The sequence below is a fragment of the Periplaneta americana genome, chromosome 9, assembly GCF_040183065.1.
Source record: "Periplaneta americana isolate PAMFEO1 chromosome 9, P.americana_PAMFEO1_priV1, whole genome shotgun sequence".
NCBI lineage: Eukaryota > Metazoa > Arthropoda > Insecta > Blattodea > Blattidae > Periplaneta > Periplaneta americana.
In genome coordinates this window covers 8544541-8566176 of record NC_091125.1, presented here as the reverse complement: position 1 = coordinate 8566176, position 21636 = coordinate 8544541, and the positions used below count along the sequence as shown (strand labels likewise).

At 37.1% G+C, this 21636-nt stretch overlaps 1 protein-coding gene across 3 annotated transcripts in view; it reads left to right on the top strand.

Annotated features, from left to right (window-relative positions):
* Cht6 (Chitinase 6) overlaps positions 1-21636 on the top strand; it is a 572389-nt gene that overhangs the window by 449454 nt on the left and 101299 nt on the right. For all 3 annotated transcript variants that reach the window (XM_069834392.1, XM_069834390.1, XM_069834391.1), the window contains exons 8-9: positions 1575-1714; positions 14173-14474. In XM_069834392.1, the coding sequence (XP_069690493.1) occupies positions 1575-1714; positions 14173-14474 (442 nt within the window). The remainder of the gene's footprint in view (positions 1-1574; positions 1715-14172; positions 14475-21636) is intronic.

The following is a 21636-nucleotide window of genomic DNA, read 5'->3' as shown; positions in this document are numbered from 1 at the left end:
CCACCGTTTCACAATGTCTTCTAATCATGGACGTAGTACATTCAAGGATGAAAGGGAAGAGAAATATTTTGTGTTAGTGAGAAGAATGTGAAATGCTTAATTTGTTCGAAAATTCTTAAGGGTGTGTTAAAATTCAACATGCGACGACAATACTCGACTCTTCACAAAGAATATCATACAATTACAGGCATATTGGACATGTGAAAATAATTTATTTTGGGGCTATCTGTATAACTGTTGGTTATACATACATAATAATCAGTATATTAAAATACGTTTGCACTCAGTTCCGCATGACATACTTATAGTTTTTTTTTTTTATTTTAATTTTAGGTGAAATGCTTAGGCCTACAAATATTTTTATAAATATAAAACAAGAAAATACAAACACAAATCATACACGTGTTCTCAGTCTTAAACAAAAAAAGCTTCTTGCTAGCTATGTTCTAGCTTGGAATATTGGAAAATCAATGAAGCCCTTTACAGAAGCATCATTTATAAAATCGTTCATACAGAACGCTACTAAACTACTGTGTCCAGAACAAAGTCAAAATTTAAGAAAATTAAATTGCTTCCAATTACAGTTCAGAGAAGGAATTGCAAGATTGTAAATGTAATTGAATCTGAAGTCGAAACCACAATTAACCAGTTTGTAGCTTACTCACTTGCATTGGACGAAAGCACAGATAGAAATGACGAAGCTCACCTAGCAACTTTCATTCGAGGAGTTAATGAACATTTTACTGTGTCTGAATGTCTTCTAGATCTAATTACAAAATATAACTGGAGAAGATCTTTTCCAGGCACTGAAAGGCACCATAGAACAGAAGAGGTTGAATTTGCAATGGCTTGTGTCAATAGCAGCAGAAGGGGCTCCAGCTTCATAGTATGTCAAAATAATATACAAACGTATGATATTTCTTACTCTTTTGATGTTATTATTTGTAAACCTAAGCAGACTGTTGCCGCGATCCCCCACTGACCGCATCCATCTGTTGAGGTACGTGTCTCTTCCCCTTCTCTAGTCCTACAGCACACTGTGTTCGGCGGGCAGCATCGAGAGCACGAATGACGATACGCTTTTTGGAGACCTCTGCTGTAGTGTGCGCGAAAAATTCTGTGAGGTTGTGAATTCCCTTGTAATTGTTAATTTGTGCAATTATTCAACAATGAATGGAAGTGAAAACATATTTTGGACAATTTAGGAAATTCAGTTTACAAGAACAGATTATAGCTATACAAAAAGGAAGGCCAACCCTAACACTACCTGGTCTTACATGTATCCATATAGGCTAATTTTTAGCATGTTTCTCTCAAGAAGGTGTCATTTTGCGCTGTTAACTTCTTTCCTCCTCTTAAGAAATACGCAGGAGCCGCCACTGTATTTTACAACTGTTCTTCCATCTTGTCCTTCTCCTACAACTATGTTCCAGTCGCCCATTAGGATTACGCATCACGTTTGACAATTTTTGGACAATAAAAATTCGGACCGACCTTCTTTGTAGAGTTCTAAAATTATATAATATTCTGCACACTGAACATTTTCCAACAATCAACTGTACCTTCTCTTGCAGGCGCGCTATGTGCGCGAGAACGGTCTGGGCGGCATCATGTTCTGGGCTATCGATAACGACGACTTCAGGGGCAAGTGCCACGGCCGCCCATACCCATTGATAGAGGCAGGCAAGGAGGCCTTGCTGGCCAGCGGCTCAGAGTGAGTGACAATATACTTAGAACGAATTGAGTATTGTAAAAGTATAAATATTAACCTCAGGTAAACTGGAAATGGTTATACATTCTGTGAAATGAAATGATCGATATATTTATAGTGCTAAGAGTCACATGAATTCAATTGTATGCACAGTAAGATATGGTCTGTTCCAGGGACTTATATTCCGAGTTTCCACTGCAAACAAGTAGCCTAGAATCAAATTGTAACTTAGCCAAAAATCGGATTTTTCAGGAAATACAAAAACTAATTCCATCTAGTCTGAAAGTTAGTGGAAGAAACAAATAAATCCAATTTAAAGCTTCAAAAGTGACCTTAAAATGAAAAAAAAATCCGATGCACTGAAAATGTTTAAGCAATCCTTGTTACTTCATTCTTGGATATACTCTTTTAACAATAATTGAATAATACTCAATAAGTAATAATTGCTTTACTGTGTCAACATTTTGGTAAATTACCTGACTGACTAGTTTCGACGTGGTGTGCGTCAGATAATTTACCATAATATTAACACAGTAAGGAAATTATTACTTATTCAGTAATTTTTGTTAGGAGAAAGTTCAGTTTGTTGCCAAGTTGTGGATAAAATGCAGTTTGATTATAAAAAGTGAATAAAATTTTGAATAGATTTCAGTATAGCCTATATTGTTATTAAATTTTTTATTTAGGTAGTACGTGCCAAGAGGGTCTATCTCTATTTTAATGAAGAGAAAACATATAGCAACTTATTATAAAAAGATCTGGTCTTCTGTCAATATCAATTCTTGAATAATGTTAAATCAAAGAACTGTTATCAAAAATACATTGTATTTCAACATCTATATATCGATCGTCCAGTTCAAAAGTGCGACAACTCAAAAATTGTCATTTTATTGTTATTTATACTACCGAAAATCCCTTTCGGAGTTCTTTCCAATTCATTATTGAGATAAGTCATATTTACAACCAAAAAGAAAAAAAAAAAGAAATAAACTGCTTTAGAAGTAATTATTACTATGGTCTTTATTAATTCATTATTAGTACATTTCGAAATCTATTAATAATGAACTGGAAGATTGTGATAAACTCGTCCTGAATACTGACTCATTCTAATTGTCGTGGTTATGAACCAGAATTCTGTTCCTTCCTAGGTGATTTATTTGAAACTTTCAACTGAAGATATCTCAAAACTTGTTTTTTTTTTTTTTAACTAGACGATCGATATATAATTTCAAGTCCACACCTGTGGAGCAACGATTAGCGCGTCTAGCAGCGAAACCAGATGGTCCGGGTTCGATTCCCGGTTGAGGCAAGTTACCTGGTTGAGGTTTTTCCGAGGTTTTCCCTCAACCTACTATGAGCGAATGCTGGTAACTTTCGGGTTGGACTCCGAATTCATTTCACCGGCATTATCCACTTCATCTCATTCAGACGTTAAATAACCTAAGATGTTGATAAAGCGTCGTAAAATAACCTACTAAAATTAAAAATTATAATTTGAACTGGTAATGAAAATTACGGGAAAACGGCTGAACGGATTTTAATGAGTGACCCGTCTTTTTTAAGCTTGGCATCCAAAGATTTGCAGAAATATAGTAGTTTTTAGTGAAATGTAAATTTTCTACATAATTTTCCTACTTTTCAAAATCTATCTATGGTCAGTTTTGAGAACTAATAGCTTTTCAGAAAAAGAAAACAAAACAATAAAATAAATATTATCAAGGAGGCGATGCCTCCGGGATTGCTAACAGATTCTCTGACATAACACCAATAGATCGATCTTCATTTTGTGTAATTTACTGTGAACTTCAAAACTTATTAGTAAGGTTATACTATTATGTATTATCATGAATTTACAGATCTGATTGTCTGTTGTCTAATTTTCTTAGTATAGCTCTGTATAGGTTATTAAAAACTACAAAACTCAAGAAGTTTTGTCGACATTATCACCATTAAAAATTAAATATTGCAGGTAATTCATGGTATGAGTATTTGTTTATTAATGATACACATTAATACTATTAATCATGATATGAAAGTAAAACCTTTTAGGGTTTTGTAAGTAAACGTAGAGGATATCTTACATTAGATCTTCATTTCTATAATTTTCTGATACGATTCTATAATTCTCCTATAGCAATCGCCTTATTTTCAGTAGCTCAACAATGGATTCCCCTCTACTGTTGAAAATAAGTCGGATAATACATAATTAATTTATATTTCTGATCTTCAGGGAGTAACAATAAAACTCATTACGAGCTTATGGTCAATAAATACGCCATTGATTGAACGTATGCTAACGTTTTAACATGGATTAAATGATATTCAACATTAGCTAGTATCTAATACACTCCAAAAGTCATATTCTTGCCAACAATCCGCAATGACTTGAAACAACAACTACTTTACTTCCGCATAAAAGAACCGCTGATCGCCTTGATATTGATACTTGCGTTTTCAATTGAAACTCAAAGAAATGAAGATTGATTATATTCAAGAAAAAGCTTTTGACATAAAATCCATTCCGAGGGAATGTTTTAAAAAGAGAAAAATTTTGACAAGGTTACATTTCATTGAGTTATTACGTTACTTTCAATGTTACATCTTTTGTGGAGTATGTTTCATTATTATGGAAAATATCTGATATTCTGCCAGGAAAATAAACCTGAAAAATCTTTATTTAAACTTCTAATATACATAGTCTGCAGCATTTGCTGCACAAGCCACTAGTATTAATACATTTTAAAAATAAATATTAATTACTATAGGAAAATTGCATTTGAGACTATGTGAGGAACATCCAATATAGCATCTTGGAATTTTTCAACCAGTCAACCAGTTATCTGATATCTTACCCAAATCTGTTTGAGTTGACAGCATTGTTTCTATTTCATCCCGTGTCTTCACCTTCATTAATTACGAATGTAGAATCTCAATTTTTCAATTTGTCTCCAGGCTTCCCCATATTGCTTCTTCAACAGATTATCAACGACTTTCTTATTGTCTTCTGTCACTTGATTTCCTTTCGGCATGTCAATGGACATAATGTCATTGATGCTGCACGAAATCATGGTCAAACTGTTGTATGTGCCTGCATTACTTTTGAAATATGGCTCACTGGCCATCGCATACCAAATCATTAAGTTGTTTTGAATCGCTTGAAGAAAATGCTTTTCACTTTTGAAGTCTGAAAGTGCCACTAGCACATGTTTTGGGACTCTTTTCAAAGACCATTTGAATCTAATAATCTATCTCTTATTTAGAACCCTTATTTGGTATTATCATAATGCTAACTTTTGGAGTTTACGAAAAGCGTTAGTACCAGTCGTGTCAGTTTGTCTGCCACTAACTACATAAGAACCAATGAAAGATTAATTGAACTACTAATTAAATTAATTACGAATTAGCTCAATCATTAATTATCCATTGTCCTCAATTATTCATTACATAAACTACTAATTGAAATGATTAAGTTATCATTATTAATGACTAAATTAATTGAGTAGTTTAATATCAAAGACGGACATCTGTTGTCTCCATAGTTTTAATCTAGAGGCAGTTTTTTGTTTCACAGTGTTCTTTGTAATGTTTTAACACAATTTATTTTTATAGATGTAGTGTTAGAGTTTGCATATAGTTCACCATAACTGAAAAGAGCATGAAAAATTGTATAAGAATCCACATTATCTAAATTTCGATCTGAGGGTCAGATGTCCGCTTTTATATTAAGCTACTCAATTATTCATTGAGATAACAATAATATCAATAGCTAAAGTCAATTAAAATCGGCTAGTCCGACAATATTTACCTTACTTAAAGATCAAAACCTAAGTGCTTAATTCGTAAAATATTCTCTACACATTTCAAATAAAAATCTTGTGTAATTATTAAAACTATTAAATTTAATTGTGATTCCTGATTTCGAAAATTTCGTTGGACCTGTGTAAATATCGCCGCTACAGCCAGTGCCAGCGTTTGTGACACGTGTTCTTGAGAAAAATGCCAGTCAGTGAGCACTTGTTGCCAGTGTAGCTGAGAACGGTAACACCCAACACGTCACGTAAGCAATCTGCCAATCACAGTTGTCAGTCTTGTTGCCCACAGACTGCGTCAAAGTCAAGACACTCGCACTTTGCGTTTCTGGGATGTGCCTTGAGTACACTGACCAGCCAGTGGCATATGTTACCACTTCGGCTGAGAGTAGTACCACCTCCTAAATAGATGTGACGTAAGCAATCTGCGAATCACAGTTGCCAGCTTTAATGCCCACAGACTGTGGCAAAGATAAGTTACTCGTTCTCAACGTTCCAATTACTTATTTCACGCGCCAGAAACGGTGGCTTTGGGTATACCACACTTAGGCCTACAGAAGCAGTAGCAGCAACAACCACCACCTCAAGAGCCGTAAGCTTCAACCAGTGGGTAGTCGCATGTAAAGTCATCCAGAGCAGGAAAAGGAGCTATCATAATATCAGTTCTGATCAGAAAAAAAAGTTTAGATAAGGAAAAGCAAAGAAAAGACGGAGCTCGCAAAAAGTCGTTCGAAAAACAACAAAAACCAAAGAAAAACTCAGTCCAAGAAGCACTGCTTGAGTTCGTCCAGTGAAGAAGAATCCGATGTGGAAGTGGAATTAATTAACTCTAGTGACTCGGGATATGGAGAAAATTATGATGATGGAGAGATCTTGTTTTGCACTGAATTTTTTTCAGAGGACACCAGGGCCCAGGGGGGAGAAATAGATTCAGTGTTCAAAATGCCCTTGTTGGGCACACGAAGATTGCAGCACTGATGATGAACCTTTCGTTTGTCCAACTTGCTCAATACAGCAAAATAAGAATTGTGTCAATTAAAGGGGTCGGCAAAATAAGTGCAATCCGCTTAAAATTAAAATATGGAGATCGAAATTTAATATTCTATTATTTTTCTTTCTCTAGCAAAATATTAACGTTAGCAATAGTAGCCGAAATAAGATTAGTACATTCATGTTCGATTTGACCGACTTTGTGTTATTTTCTTAAGCCATCTTAATTTCACTTGGAAAAATGTCAAATAAACAACAGAATTTCTGTTGAGAGGAGTTAGGTCACTGGTGCACTGACCTCTTCAATTTTAAAATGTTCCTGAATTTATTAAAGTATCTACATGATTTTACAATATTATATATTGCTTCAATTTTCAGCCAAATGATGATAATTTTTGTCCATGTTCAAAAATAAATTTAAATAACACACGTATCTCTTATTTGGAAACCCTTTCAGAAACATCAGTATTTCCCAGTTTCACTTTTTTATAATATAAAGTAATAATAAAAACTAATTAAAATTTGTATTGTCAATTCTAAAAATAGACGAAATCCTGTATGTATTCCACTCATTCAGATTAAAAATGTCTATTTCCATCCTCATTTATAAGCAGTTAAAAAAGTGTCTCCTATTTGGGTACTTTACCTTATGTTCAGACTGTCAGTGTTCATTAGGCCCACTTGACAGGTCATATAATAGGATGAACTGCTCTTCAATACTAGAGGCCTTTCAGCCCGCCTTGGGGATAAGGAAATAATTTTTCCTGCAGCAGAAAATATTTAAATACAACAATACCTAAGTTGTCTGCTAGAATTAAGTAAAACACGTGGGGCCATATACATAGACATTTTTAGCGCGGGCTTACGGTGTATGATCAGCGTTTTTCGTATTCATAACCAGCGTTAGCGATAGGATATGATTTGAATTCTGTACAAGTAACCAGTGGATAGCCGGGGCTAGCTTAGTACGCTCGTAGCGCGTGCTGCGAAATGTCTATGAATAGCACCCAATAACGGTGTTTGAAAGTTTGAACCAAAGACGTTGTAGTTATATGTCGGTTTGAACTGACCGGTAACAGCTACGGTTAACCGAGTAACTTCGGTGCTCCGCTGCCAAGCACGTAAATCGACAGAACCGAGTAACTCAACAGTTCTACTCGCTCCGTCCCCAGCTCTATTTGCTATGACACAGAACATAATATAATACAATACAATAACTAATTTGTCACAAAAACTTGATATTTTAAATAAATGTTTGCAACGGAAAGATCGTGTCAATGATAGACTCCATTAAGGCATTCATGCCTAAATTACTGGGAGAGCCAGCTTGGGAAAAGTTGTGTGTACCATTTTCCGTGTCAGGGCCAAATAGTTATTAAACATGCCCATTCCTTACAAAATTATAAAACCATACTTCAAACTTTTATCACGGAATTTGAAAAGAAATTTGCAGAAGTTACGTCTATTGACAAAGAGGTGCGACTGTTTACCTGCCCACTCACATTTGCTCCTATTGATGCTCCACCTGAACTGCAATTAGAATTAACTGACTTGCAGAATAATACAGCTATTCGATGTTCAGGATGTCTGGTCCTGAGATTTATAAAAGTCTTCCAGAAGAGAAGTTTCCAAACGTACGGTTGTTTGCTAGACGATAAATGGCAATGAATAATTTCAAGAGAAAAATTTTTCTGGGGCCGGGTATCGATCCCAGGTCCCTCCGCTTAGCGCACGAATGCTCTACCGACTGAGCTACCTCAGGAACTATACCCGACATCGTTAACAGAAAGCCACAATTTAAGTCACACAGAATTGTGTGCACTCAAAGTTGGGTTTCTGGCGTCTTGTTAGCCCATTTGAGTTGTGTGGATATAAAGGGAAGAATTGTGACGGTGTCGTGTATATTTCCTGGAGTAGTTGAGTCGATAGAGCATTCGTGCGCTAAGCGAAGGGTCCCGAGATCGATACCCGGCCCCGGAACAATTTTTCCCTTGAAATTATTCAAGCCTGCTTCACAGGGAGCTACTACCTGAAAGCCAAATTTGTATGATTAATGGCAATGTTCGGCTCGACCCATCTATGCGAACAGTTATTTTCCAAGATGAATCTCATTGAAAGCGAAATCGACCTGGCCTCCTATGCCCAAGGTTGCGGGTTCGATCCCGGGCCAGGTCGATGGCATTTAAGTGTGCTTAAATGCGACAAGCTCATGTCAGTAGATTTACTGGCATGTAAAAGAACTCCTGCAGGACAAAATTCCAGCACATCCGGCGACGCTGATATAACCTCTGCAGTTGCGAGCGTCGTTAAATAAAACATAACATTTTTTTTTTTTTTTGAAAGAGATATACGCAACAGATTAACTGATTTTCATTTAGTGTGCCAATTAAGATTATGTTCAGATGTTTAGCCCGATATTAACAAACTAATGAAACCTAAAAGGTATCAGCGTTCCTCTTCGCAACATGTCCAACACCAATAATAATATTATGCGGCTTCTCTTTTATTTATTATTATATTGTTCTGTATTGCATTGTGTTACTTACAAACTAGCTTTCAAATACACTGGCGTATTCCGAATCTCACCGGACCGGTGGACAACAATGACGTCACGCTGCAGCAAAATAGGAACAAAACTGCTGGAAGGTTCGATGGCTATCATGGCGGCTGTACAAATTGTTGTCTGTGCTATGCTAGCAAGATTTTGCGAAATTTTCCTACTGTCATCTCGTTCAAAGAAAAGAGAGCATATACAATTTATTGAACCAGTAGTAATAACTGGTCCGTTGACATGTTCGCTCATAAACCATTAACGTATTCATTTTATGTTGTGCTCATTACAAATAATACAGCAGGACCAAAGCAGGACACACCGTCATGACACAACAGTGCACGATGTCATTCGTCTGCTAATTCCCGCCCTATACAAGAAACAACGAGTTTTCTAACTCGTTGACAGAAATGAATCAGATTCACTGATGGCGGCTGATGGAGACTGCCACCACCTCTGCAAGCTGATGGAACCGGTGCGACACCGGTGGAGCATCAGTGACATCATCGTTGAAATTCGGAACACGGTGATGTCATCAGATTGCTCAGCGCTGAGATTCGGAATACGCTCATAGCCAGTGGTTTGTTTCCGTGCTAGATGTCAACAAACTGGTGGGGTGGGTAAAAGTATATCTTACCCCTACTTGCTAGTTTCGCATCCCTGTTGTAAATGAACTCTAACCTAATAACAGGAAGTTATATTCCTCTGTCGAATTCGAACTTTGAATGTTCGATTCTGAGGTCCATCGCGTAGCTCTTTCAGTGTTTTTCTCAGTAACTTGAAATTTCTCTGTGTGAAATGATCATAGTGGGTTTGTTTACATTATGTATTCAGACTTAAATTTAATTAGTTTTGCAATTAGCTGGACAAATGGAAGTTCCTGTTATTTCCTGCTACTCATATGTGTAATTTTATGTTGCAGTAGTTACCTTTATGTACTGTGTAAGATATACCTTGTTTCCTATTATTATTTCACATTAAATTTCCATTCTTTATACTAGAATATTAGCATCATGTCTCATTCCTTATTACGATGGCGGACCGGCGAAAGTTTCCGTGTGAATCGCTCTCACGGACGTCGTCTTTTTCTATTCGATTCACTGTTACAAAAGCTATTCAGTCTGATGAAGAGAAGTGAAACATTCAGAGTATCAAATTTCGTCTTTAAAAATAGTAATAATTACTTCCGCAGTAACCCTCGCAGCTGTTCAAACCAAGATTACTTCAAATGGCGCTAGACTCCTCTCTTTTTTCATATAAAATACAACGCTTTACTGCTCAAGTACCAATACATACATATTTTCTTATGCCTTGTCTTATATTCAGAAAATACAGGTTTTAAGCGGTATAAGTATCATTATTTTAACTGATGATTATTCATGTCATAGGAAGAAAAAATGTCCTTACATTTTTTTTTCTAATTGCAATATTTAACTAATTATTAAAGTTTACAATATTAGACCTTTTGCAACGTTGCTGGATGGAGAGGAGGGGGTTCAGAAGTATACAGTACAGCTTAAGCGGGGACGAGGAGGTTTAGAAGTAAACAGTACAGCTCAAGCGGATACAGACATACAGGTACAAAACAGATGCTCTGTTCTAATGCAGAAGCGAACCATGACAATACTGTTGTTTACATAAAACGAGCAGCAAATACAAACCTTCAATCTCATTAATAGAACATTATGGTAAATTTACATTTTATGTAATAATATTGCTCCAATTTTTAATTGTAGGTCTAAAAAATAAACAATAATAATTGTTTTCTGCACAAGATCACACGAACTTTTTTTATAATGCAACATTTTGATCTCTTCCGCTTCCGTAAAGCAATATTATTTTTAAAGAAATTTCTGGTTGTGTGATTTTAGAAACGGAGTAAGAGACTTCTAGGGCCGTAGTTATAGACATTCTTAGAGCGGGCTAAATAGCTACTTCCGGTGTATGATCAGCGAATTAAAGTTTTTCGTATTCATAAACCAGTTTTAGCGTGCTAAACAGGGTTTGGTCAGCTAGGGTGTTATGCATAGACATTCCGCTAGCCCACGCTACGAGCGTGCTAAACTAGCCCCGGCTATCGACTGATTACTTGTACAGGATTCATATCATATCCTATCGCTAACACTGGTTTATGGATACGAAAAACATTAGTTCGCTGATCGTCCACCGGAAGCCCGCGCTAAGAATGTCTATGAATATGGCCCCTAAATTTTAGCGTCGGCCGGTAGGGTAGTTTAAAAAGTGGGCTAACTCTGCAACATGGCTCGCTATGAAGTTTTTAACGTGGCTTTTCTTCGCCGAGTTCGTGAAATGAGACGAAGAAGGAAAATATACTTTACAAAATTAATGTATTTAGAACGTCTCATTATGTTAATTTTGGAAACTTACCTGATTCACTACGGAAAATGTGAGATTGATAGTGTTGCTGCGTCCTAACCTATATGAAAACGAAGATGATCGCAGTTACCAATTTCAATTGAGACACAGTTTCTAACTACAATCCGTTATTACGCTAGATGTAGTGATAAAAATTTAATATCGGGAGTTTCTTCTCAATAATTCCCTCATATTAAACATTTTTTAGCGTACTGTTTTCTCTGAGTTCTGTAGGCCTAATTATTTAGGCCTATATATTATGTCGTGATGAAAATTTAATATCGGAAGGTTCTCCTCAATATTTCCCTCTTATTAAGCATTTTTTAGCCTATTGTTTTCTCTGAGTTTTGTAATTGTTCTCATATAATTAGGCCTACACATTATGTCATAATGAAAATTTAATATCGTAAGGTTCTCGATATTTCCCTCTTATTAAGCATTTTCTAGCCTACTGTTTTCTCTGACTTTTGCAATTGTTCTGATATAATTAGACCTATATATTATGTTGTTGCCTGCGTCATCAATTTCGGGAGCAGGGCAACCTCCACCAGTTGTTTTTAGGTATTTCCTCAACTAAAAGTAAATTAATATATACTGAATTAGAATAATTCATTCTTTGAAATCCAATATTTCATAATAGTTACGTCTAGGCCTAACCTAAAAATATTACGTATAATATTATAACATTTCTACTTACATTTTGGACATTTTTTCTTGTGTAATCAAATTACCCGCACGCTTTCATGTACATTTCTTGCTTTTATTACCACAGAAGAAAAAAACAAATAGTTTATGGTAGTTTAGTATAAAAAATAACGTTACAAATAAACAGAAACGATCCAGAATCGCTTGCATGTGAGCATGACAACTGCCAGTCTGCACATGCACAGTAACATTTCCAGCATCGTGTAACATGTTTCAAAGGTAATACGCAGACTAACGTACCACTGAATAATCGGCGTCTATGAATCCCGTAAAAGTAACCTGGCTATATTCGGGGATAGTTTGGCACGCTTGTGGCGTGAGCTAGCGTGATGTCTGTGAATACGGCCCCTAGTTTCTAATAATCGTTAAGAAACTGCTACTAAAGTTCGCCGATTAGGTAACCTTCCTTGAGGAAAACGTTGACGGTACATCTTTCTTGCCTCGCTTGAATTACGACGACCTTCTCCATAAATTAATAACATATGATATTCCTAAACTGTGAATAACATTGTAAGTTGTTTATCGAATACCCTGTACTGAACTCCCATCCGCTCGGCAGTAAACTATGGACGGGGAGCTTGAACTCAGTTGACTCGTACTTAGTCATTGCGGAGTAGGCCTACTGCCTGCTCAACGTTGCCATGTCTCTTACGCCAGAATATTAACAAATTTAAGCACGAATTTTTATTTACTTCCACGAAAGCTTAATAGAACACACACACATATTTAACTCTTTGCTAGATATATCTACCAATGTAGGCCTAATTGTTTTTGTAATTTTACTACCGATATAAACAGTATAACGCAAATAAAATAGGAAAAGGAATTTTTTTTCTGGGAAAATTATCGAATTTTGACCATATGTTGTATGGAAATTTTTTGATTCTGTAGACCAGCGGTGGCGAGAATGTAATCGTGCGCCGAGTCACTGTGTTTCCTGCAAGGTGCATAGCACCTATGGAGGGAGGCGGACACCCGAAGGGGAAGTGAAGCAACTGTCTGACTTATTAACGGATTTTCATTTTCCTTACGTCAAGCACTTAAATATAATTTTATACAGTACAAGGCTACAAACTAATGTTTAGTACATGTAGCGAAGAAAGAAATGAACAATAAATGAACAATATCACAACCTAAAATTAACTGTCTTCAGAATATCACTGCGACAAAGTTTCAAAGTCAGGAATTATGTCACTTACTGCCAGTCGTAGTTGGTCACGAAGGTATTTGTCTTTCAGTCGTGATCTAAATTTGGTTTTTACTATTTTAATTGTTGAAAATAATTTTTTGACAAACGTAAGTTGTAGCGAACATGGCTTCAACAGAGCAAGCGAAAGAACGAAGCTTCGGATATTTATTTTTTGGCAGATTTTAAAAGTTCAACATTTGTCAAGTCCTTACATTTAGCCTTTCATATTTTTACATCACATAGTAAATCAGTGAGTTCAAATTGAAGAGCTAACCCCATTATTCGTACATCTGCTGAAAAAGGGTCGACGTACAGAGACGATGATGATGATGATGATGATGATGATGATGATGATGATGATTATGATGATGGTGATAACAAAAATAACACTTAACCTTTTAATGTTTCATCAGTAACATGTAGTATAATGCCGTTTTATGTTATACAACCGTTTTCCTCGTAATACTTGTGAACAAATCATGCATTTAATATTGACAGCAAAAAAATGTGTTCTCTCATCCTACTTGGAACTTTCGTACATGGTTTCGAGAGAGACATATGCCACTCGCAGGTCAGAGACAAATACAAATGGAACGGAGTTTGACTCCAGTGAGTGAGAGGGTAGGGGTTGGTGGAGGTTAGAAGCAAGCGAAATGCACAGCTATCACTGCGAGCCACAATGTCTCGCGAGTCACGTTATCGCCACGGCTGCTGTAGACCGTCTCCGACGACTGTGAAAAGGACGACACTTACACCCTATATATAAATTGATTGATTGCCGGTACATTACGATTAGTCCAGTCTCTCCTCTGAGACTGATCATGCTTTTATCTGTGACCAGGACGTCGAACGACGTGGTATCAGTGACGTCGTCCCGTGGGAAGAGCAAAGCAGGCCATCACAAACGGCCTGTTGATAGAAGCAGCAGCGTCACCAGCAGCAGGAATATAGGAAGTGGCAGCGGGCGTCAAGGTCCGCAGAGCGAGCCTCGACCCCACAAGCGACGCCCCTCCAACAGACGACATCACGACAAGCCGATACGTAGCACCACCGTGAGCACAACCACCACCACAAGCACCACCCCGGCCTACAACTACCCGCAGACCACGCCTGAACCACCCACCACGCCCGACCCCGGAAGTGGTAACTCAATTTCACGATGATTCTTTGAATTTGGGGAAATGGGGCATGCATATAAATTAAATTTATTTTAATAGAACCTCAATAGAGGATAGGTCATCTGTTGTATGCACATGGCGTAAGTCTGATTATTATAACTAGGGCTAGGATTTTGATTACCTATAAATCATAAGAAATTTCCTAAAAACAATGCATTTATGACCTAAAAATCTTTCAAAAATGCCCTTGAAATGCCCTAAAAGTTGATCTTACATCTTAAAATTGGCTTAGTAGCAAAAGAAGTTTTATGGTACACTTTAATTATTTTACCTGATGTAGTTTCTATGTAGCGCATCACAAGGCCACTCTTATACGGAATTAGCAAGTGTAGAGGATATTTCTCTTCAAATATTAAGTATAGAGGAGTCTATATTGAAGGGATGGTTAGACTGATCCATTACATGGGGTGTATTACGTTAAAAGGGCAATATTTGTGTAGAAAAACGATTAAAATATACAAAATAATGGGTATTAGCCACCGGCGTAGCTCGGTCGGTTAAGGCGCTTGCCTGCCGATCCGGAGTTGCGCTCGGGCGCGGGTTCGATTCCCGCTTGGGCTGATTATCTGGTTGGGTTTTTTCATAGGTTTTTTCCCAATAGTGAGGCAAATTTCACGTAATTTATGGCGAATCCTCGGCCTCATCTCGCCAGATATCATATCACTATCACCAACTCCATCGACGCTAAATAACCTCGTAGTTGGTACAGCGTCGTTAAATAGCCAAGTAAAAATAAAGGGTATTAATGGACAATATATGTAGACAAAATATCAAAGGAAATAAACATTATTTTATATTAATAATGGGGATTTGCGGCCAAAATTAAGTGAAAATGCCTCAAAAATGTCCGAATAACACAAAGATGCTCTTATGAGTTGAAACAGGCAAAAAATGCAAAAAAAAATGCCCTTACAAATATGTCTTAAACACTCGGTTTATCACATAATATATAAATACTAAAGCGGCTATGTTTCTGGCTTACTAGAAAAAAGATGCAATTTCATCAAAATCCTAGCCCTAATTATAACAATAAACTCTTGTTTCTGCAGATATTTCTTATTGTCCACATAGCACGTTTTGCTTCAGATAAGGCTCGAGAATACTAAGAAATGATGAGCCAAAACAAGTCATATAAAGAGGCTTATTTATGTAATGATAAGATTGGAAAATAATACAGTATGGTAAATATAGCAAACCAAACGGAAAATGACTGACTAGTACGAACACAATGATAAGAGAGATTCAGTTTTATAATAGAAACATAGATAGTTATTAGGCAAAACAATATAACAAGATTTGTCTTAATTTCCCGAACCATAAGTTACATTTCCAGAGCAATTAGCGATGTTGTGTGCTAAGATAATATCAAGGAGAGAGTTTATAGATTCTAAAAATACTAATACAATTTATAATGGCTTGAATGTAACCCATAATGTTTAGTTTCTTATAGGTGGTGACTTATGGAGTTCAGTACCAAAAATCAACTTGTCAAATAAGAAATGTGAATTTTAGAATGGAGAATAATGAATATTGACCGCTTATCTTAATTGTTTGAATCTACGCGATTAGACTTGTACGCAAGAAGAGCAGTGCCGTCAGATCACGAGCAAGCGCCATTGATCTTCATTACGACTTTTATTTTATTTAGATGATTCTCTTCAATGAATAAACACACAACTAAATCATTAGTAGTGCTTTCATTTGGTCCATTTAGACTATTTCAAAGCTAATTGCGTCCCCCTATCCCTACTTTACCTATTGTTTCGCCTTTCACATATCCTACACCTGCTGTGTGACGAAGCGTACCATTCTGAACCTAAATATAGACTTCAACAAATAGAGATATATAGGCCTAACCGAAAATTAAGGAAACTCAGCGAAGAGCGGGACAGGTAGCTGGTAATGTTTTACATAGAGACATGTATATTTTGATGTACCGAAGTACATATGATATTTCCACGCAGATATTCTGCGTCATCACATGATGAAAGAGAGATGGAACGGAGAAAAATTCTCTCCGGCGCCGGGATTTGAACCCGGGTTTTCAGCTCTACGTGCTGTTGCTTTATCCACTAAGCCACGCCGGATACAATCCCGACGCCGTTTAGAATCGTCTCAGATTAAGCTCCATCTCTTGGTTTCCCTCTCGTGGCCGCCCTCTGCACTACGTCATAGATGTCTATGAACGCAGGACCGAAGTCCATACATGTGTTGAGGTGCACTCAGAAAACCCGGGTTCAAATCCCGGCGCCGGAGAGAATTTTTCTCCGTTCCATCTCTCTTTCATCATGTGATGACGCAGAATATCTGCGTGGAAATATCATATGTACTTCGGTACATCAAAATATATATGATATGCGTAATAAATCACTTTGTGATTTAAAGACGGCGCCCATACCGTCGGATCCCGGCCAAACAGTCACTCATCTGAGTGCACCTCAACACATGTATGGACTTCGGTCCTGCGTTCATAGACATCTATGACGTAGTGCAGAGGGCGGCCACGAGAGGGAAACCAAGAGATGGAGCTTAATCTGAGACGATTCTAAACGGCGTCGGGATTGTATCCGGCGTGGCTTAGTGGATAAAGCATCAGCACGTAGAGCTGAAAACCCGGGTTCAAATCCCGGCGCCGGAGAGAATTTTTCTCCGTTCCATCTCTCTTTCATCATAGAGACATGTGATTCTACTATTTTTTCATAGAAAGCTATGTTAATAATCATTTTATTGCCCCTTAAAGTCAATCGGCTCGATCACTTTTGAATTCGGAAACTTTAGCCAAAATTGTATCTACTCAGTCACTAAGAACGAGACGGCTTCTTTCATTCAGCACTCTTTCTTTCTTTCTTTCTTTCTTTCTTTCTTTACCTTAGTTTAACCTCACCCTTTTATGTTCATTTATACGACCCACGCCACAGGGCCTTACAGGGCCGCGACCTGTCAGGAGAGGAATTAATCTATTGGATCACATACATACTTTTTTGACCACACAAGGACATGGAGGTCCTCCCCGGGTGAGGGATCAACTCAATGCCAGGGCCACCTCCGATACAACACAAACATTTAAGACATTACACAGGATTCACTCACACATATGAAAGGATTGAGGAAAGGATCGCCGTTCATGGCCGGACTTTCAAGACGTACAATCTGGAAATAACTGAGAAAACCATGAAAAACCTGTTAGGATTGCTGGCCCCTGGGATCGAACCCCGGACCTCCCGAATGGAAGGCCAGCCCTCTATCACGCCGCTAGCCCGCTCGGTTCGTTCAGCACTCACCTTACTAAACAGAGATATTTTTTGGAAACGCTTTGATTTTCCAGAAATCCCGTGTAAATTTATATTCTCATTTCAACTATCACGAATAAGTGGCCGTAAACTGAGGCCTATGCTCCATTTTGTCTAGTATCTTTGGGTGAATAGGCCTAATATACAACCTTGCATCTTCAAATTCCGAAAGCTGATAAACGTTGTTTGTAAGAAATATACTATGTAATTGCATCGGAAATACTTTATTATAGCATATAGGATCAGTAGAATCGTTATATAATCGAAAACATATACTTATGTCAGCTGAGGAGTTGAGAAATGTTTCAGGAAATGTTTCGAAATGGCCCGTTGTATTAGCAGAGAAATAGTGCCAACATCTGAAAAATAAAATGAGGTTATGGCAATATTACGAATATAAAAGGAACATTACCTGTAAGAGCGGTGTGCTGGGGTATGTAAGAAAGTTAGAAACGTTTAGACGGGAGCTAAGTGACAGGCTAAGGTCTGTGATAGATAAGTCGAGGTTTGCAACAGATAACCTCGAGGTCTGTGACAGCTTCCAGGCCTCTAGCAGATAGCCCTGAGGTGTGTGACAGATAGCCCCGAGGACTGTGACAGGTATACGGATATCTGTAACAAATAGCCCCGAAATCTGTGATAAATAACTTTGAGGTCTGTGAATAATAGCTCCAAGATCTGTGACAAATATCCTCAAGTTCTATTACAGATAATCCCAAGATCTGTGACAGATAACCCCGCCCTGAGTTCTGTGACAATCATACTGTAATTATTGTTTGATTCTTAGAATTACATGTAACTAAATTTGTTTTCATTTTGTTATTATTATTATTATTATTATTATTATTATTATTATTAATTGTATATTTTCCTGTATTTCTGCAAATTTTATATTTGCTATTGTTCTTATACTGGTTGAGTGGAAGAGAAGGCTATATGGCAGCAGAATTGGAGCCCAGTATTCTACAGCATGCTTCTTATCTCATGTACCAAAAATAAGACCAAGTCGACATTCAACAATTTTTCCACGCTAATATCTCAGGTGAACGTCTGGGGAGCGCCTAAGCTAGATTTCACCCTATGATTTACTAAATAGGCCTACATATCTATTTCACATTTAAATTATATTTGACATACCATGTCGTTCATGAAACTGAAACAAATATTATTGATATATTTCCGTAAGTTTAGAATTTCCCCTTTGTTCAATTTGAATACATTTTTTAAATATTGTTGTATTTGTTAGTCATAGACGTGGGTGGGCAACTCGTACTCATGAGGCGCTAAAAACCTTGGCACAAAAAAGGCACACACTGAGGCAGCCGCTGCAGTTACAAGCTGTGTGTAGTTTCGTTAAAAAAGCAGTTCACTGCCATGGTGCGTTGTGGCGGTTCATGCAGGTGGTCGTGATATCTAGGCTTACTCCGTGACTTGTATTTCAAAATTATGCGTGGTGCAATAATTAGATCTACAGTAGTTTTAGACACACTCTAACTAAATACACAAAATTAAAATTCCATTATTGCCAAGTTTGGTAAATTATAATACGTTATTATTTAGTGCTGAAAACATAAATGAAACACAACCATTTCAAGATACAACAAATATAATTGCAGCACTTATTATAGTGTTTGTTAATATTAGTCATTATATGTCTTAATTGAAACATAGTTTCAGAGTTTGCAAGTGTTTATAGATTAAAGAGATTTCAAAAAGATATTGCACTCCTGAACAATCACGTAAACAAGGAAATATATATATATATATAGGAAATGCGTGTTATTATTCGGTTGAGAAGCTCTTATCATCCAGTCTGCTGTCCAAAAATCTGAAAGTTAGAATTTATAAAACAGTTATATTACCGGTTCTTCTATATGGCTGTGAAACTTGGACTCTCACTCTGAGAGAGGAACATAGGTTAAGGGTGTTTGAGAATAAGGTGCTTAGGAAAATATTTGGGGCTAAGCGGGATGAAGTTACAGGAGAATGGAGAAAGTTACACAACACAGAACTGCACGCATTATATTCTTCACCTGACATAATTAGGAACTTGAAATCCAGACGTTTGAGATGGGCAGGGCATGTAGCACGTATGGGCGAATCCAGAAATGCATATAGAGTGTTAGTTGGGAGACCGGAGGGAAAAAGACCTTTAGATGGGAGGATAATATTAAAATGGATTTGAGGGAGGTGGGGTATGATGATAGAGACTGGCTTAATCTTGCACAGGATAGGGACCGATGGCGGGCTTATGTGAGGGCGGCGATGAACCTTCGGGTTCCTTAAAAGCCATTTGTAAGTAAGTATATATAACAGAAAATGAAATAAACATACTCCTTCTGTACGTTTAGACGTTTGACACCTTTTTCTTGCTAGAGCATTAAAATCTGGCTCAAGTTTGGAAACATAAGCGTGAAACAGCCACTAAATTGTCGTCTGTGGCCCTGGATCACCACACAGTTTTGTTGTTGGTCATCGTAGTGAAAAACTGCTCGCACACATATGTGGAACCATGGCTGCTAGCTGGGAGGAAATTATGACATAGGCAGCATTGCGAATAGTTCGATTCCTGATTTCGTCGAAACTCTAATTGGCGTGCTTTTCTGCAGATTTATCAATTTAAGCTGCAAATTTTCCGGAGCTTCTAATTGCTGAAACTCAAAGGGATTGCAGAATAATCTCCATTCCTTGTCCATTGTCGCTATCTCTCCAAATCTACCAGGGAATTCTGTTGTGTGGTCTTGAAGAAGGGTTTTATATTATTTTGATAAGTTGACTTTCTTCTTGAAAACAATTTCTAGTGAAGGAAAGCGGTGAATTTTGTTTATCTTCTACTTGATACAGCCACATTTTTAATTTACCTACAAATGCTGTCAGATGGTAGATTATATTTATAATCAAGTTGTCTTTTCCTTGTAAATGCACGTTCAGATCACGAAGGTGTGTACAAATGTCCATCAAAAAAGCAAGATCAGAAATCCATGCTGGGTCTGTTTGTTGTGGTATTTCTATACATTCGCTTTTTGTAAAAATATCTATTTCTTCCTTGAGCATGAAAAACCTGTGTAACATGACACCCCTGCTATGCCACTTACTTTAGTGTAATGAATGAGATCATGATAATCATTGTCAATGTCTTTCAGAAATTTGTGACGCGTAAGAAAGTGTAGAAGAACATATAAGACACACAGATTTACTTTCCTTCTTAACAAAAAAGTAGGCCTACTTGTTTTCCCATTCGTCAATAAAGGGAAAAGATTTGAACGGATCACACTGTGATTCATCCATGACGAGCCGCCACTCACTGTAAACGCGAGCGAACTCTCTCAAAACACAACTACTCGTCTTGCAAGGCCCACGTACACTACGGCTAGCACAGAGTTCGTTCTACCTGAGTTTGTTCACAGTTTGAGAGCACGAGTTGCCCACCCATGAGTCATAGATCTATAATATTCGTAATACTGTCATACGCTTATTTTATTTTTCAGATGTTGAAACTACTGTCTCAGCTAATATAACGTGCCTTTTTGAAAGTCGATGTTGTGTTATTGCATTGTTATTGGCATTTGACGTTCATTAATAGATATCATTCATCATCTTTTCTTATATGACATTTAATTAAAAGAGCTAAAAGGAATTTCTCTCCCTCCTAAAATATCATTGTAGTTGATATTATTTCTCTTCATTCACTAACTGATTCTCCGTTACTTCAATTTCTCATTGATATTCTTCGAGTGTTCTTCCTAAATTATTGTACAATATTTTTCTGAGCATAGGCCCTACGTATCTCCGTTTGGCTTAATTGTTTCAGATGTTTGTACAGTTTAGAACTACAGA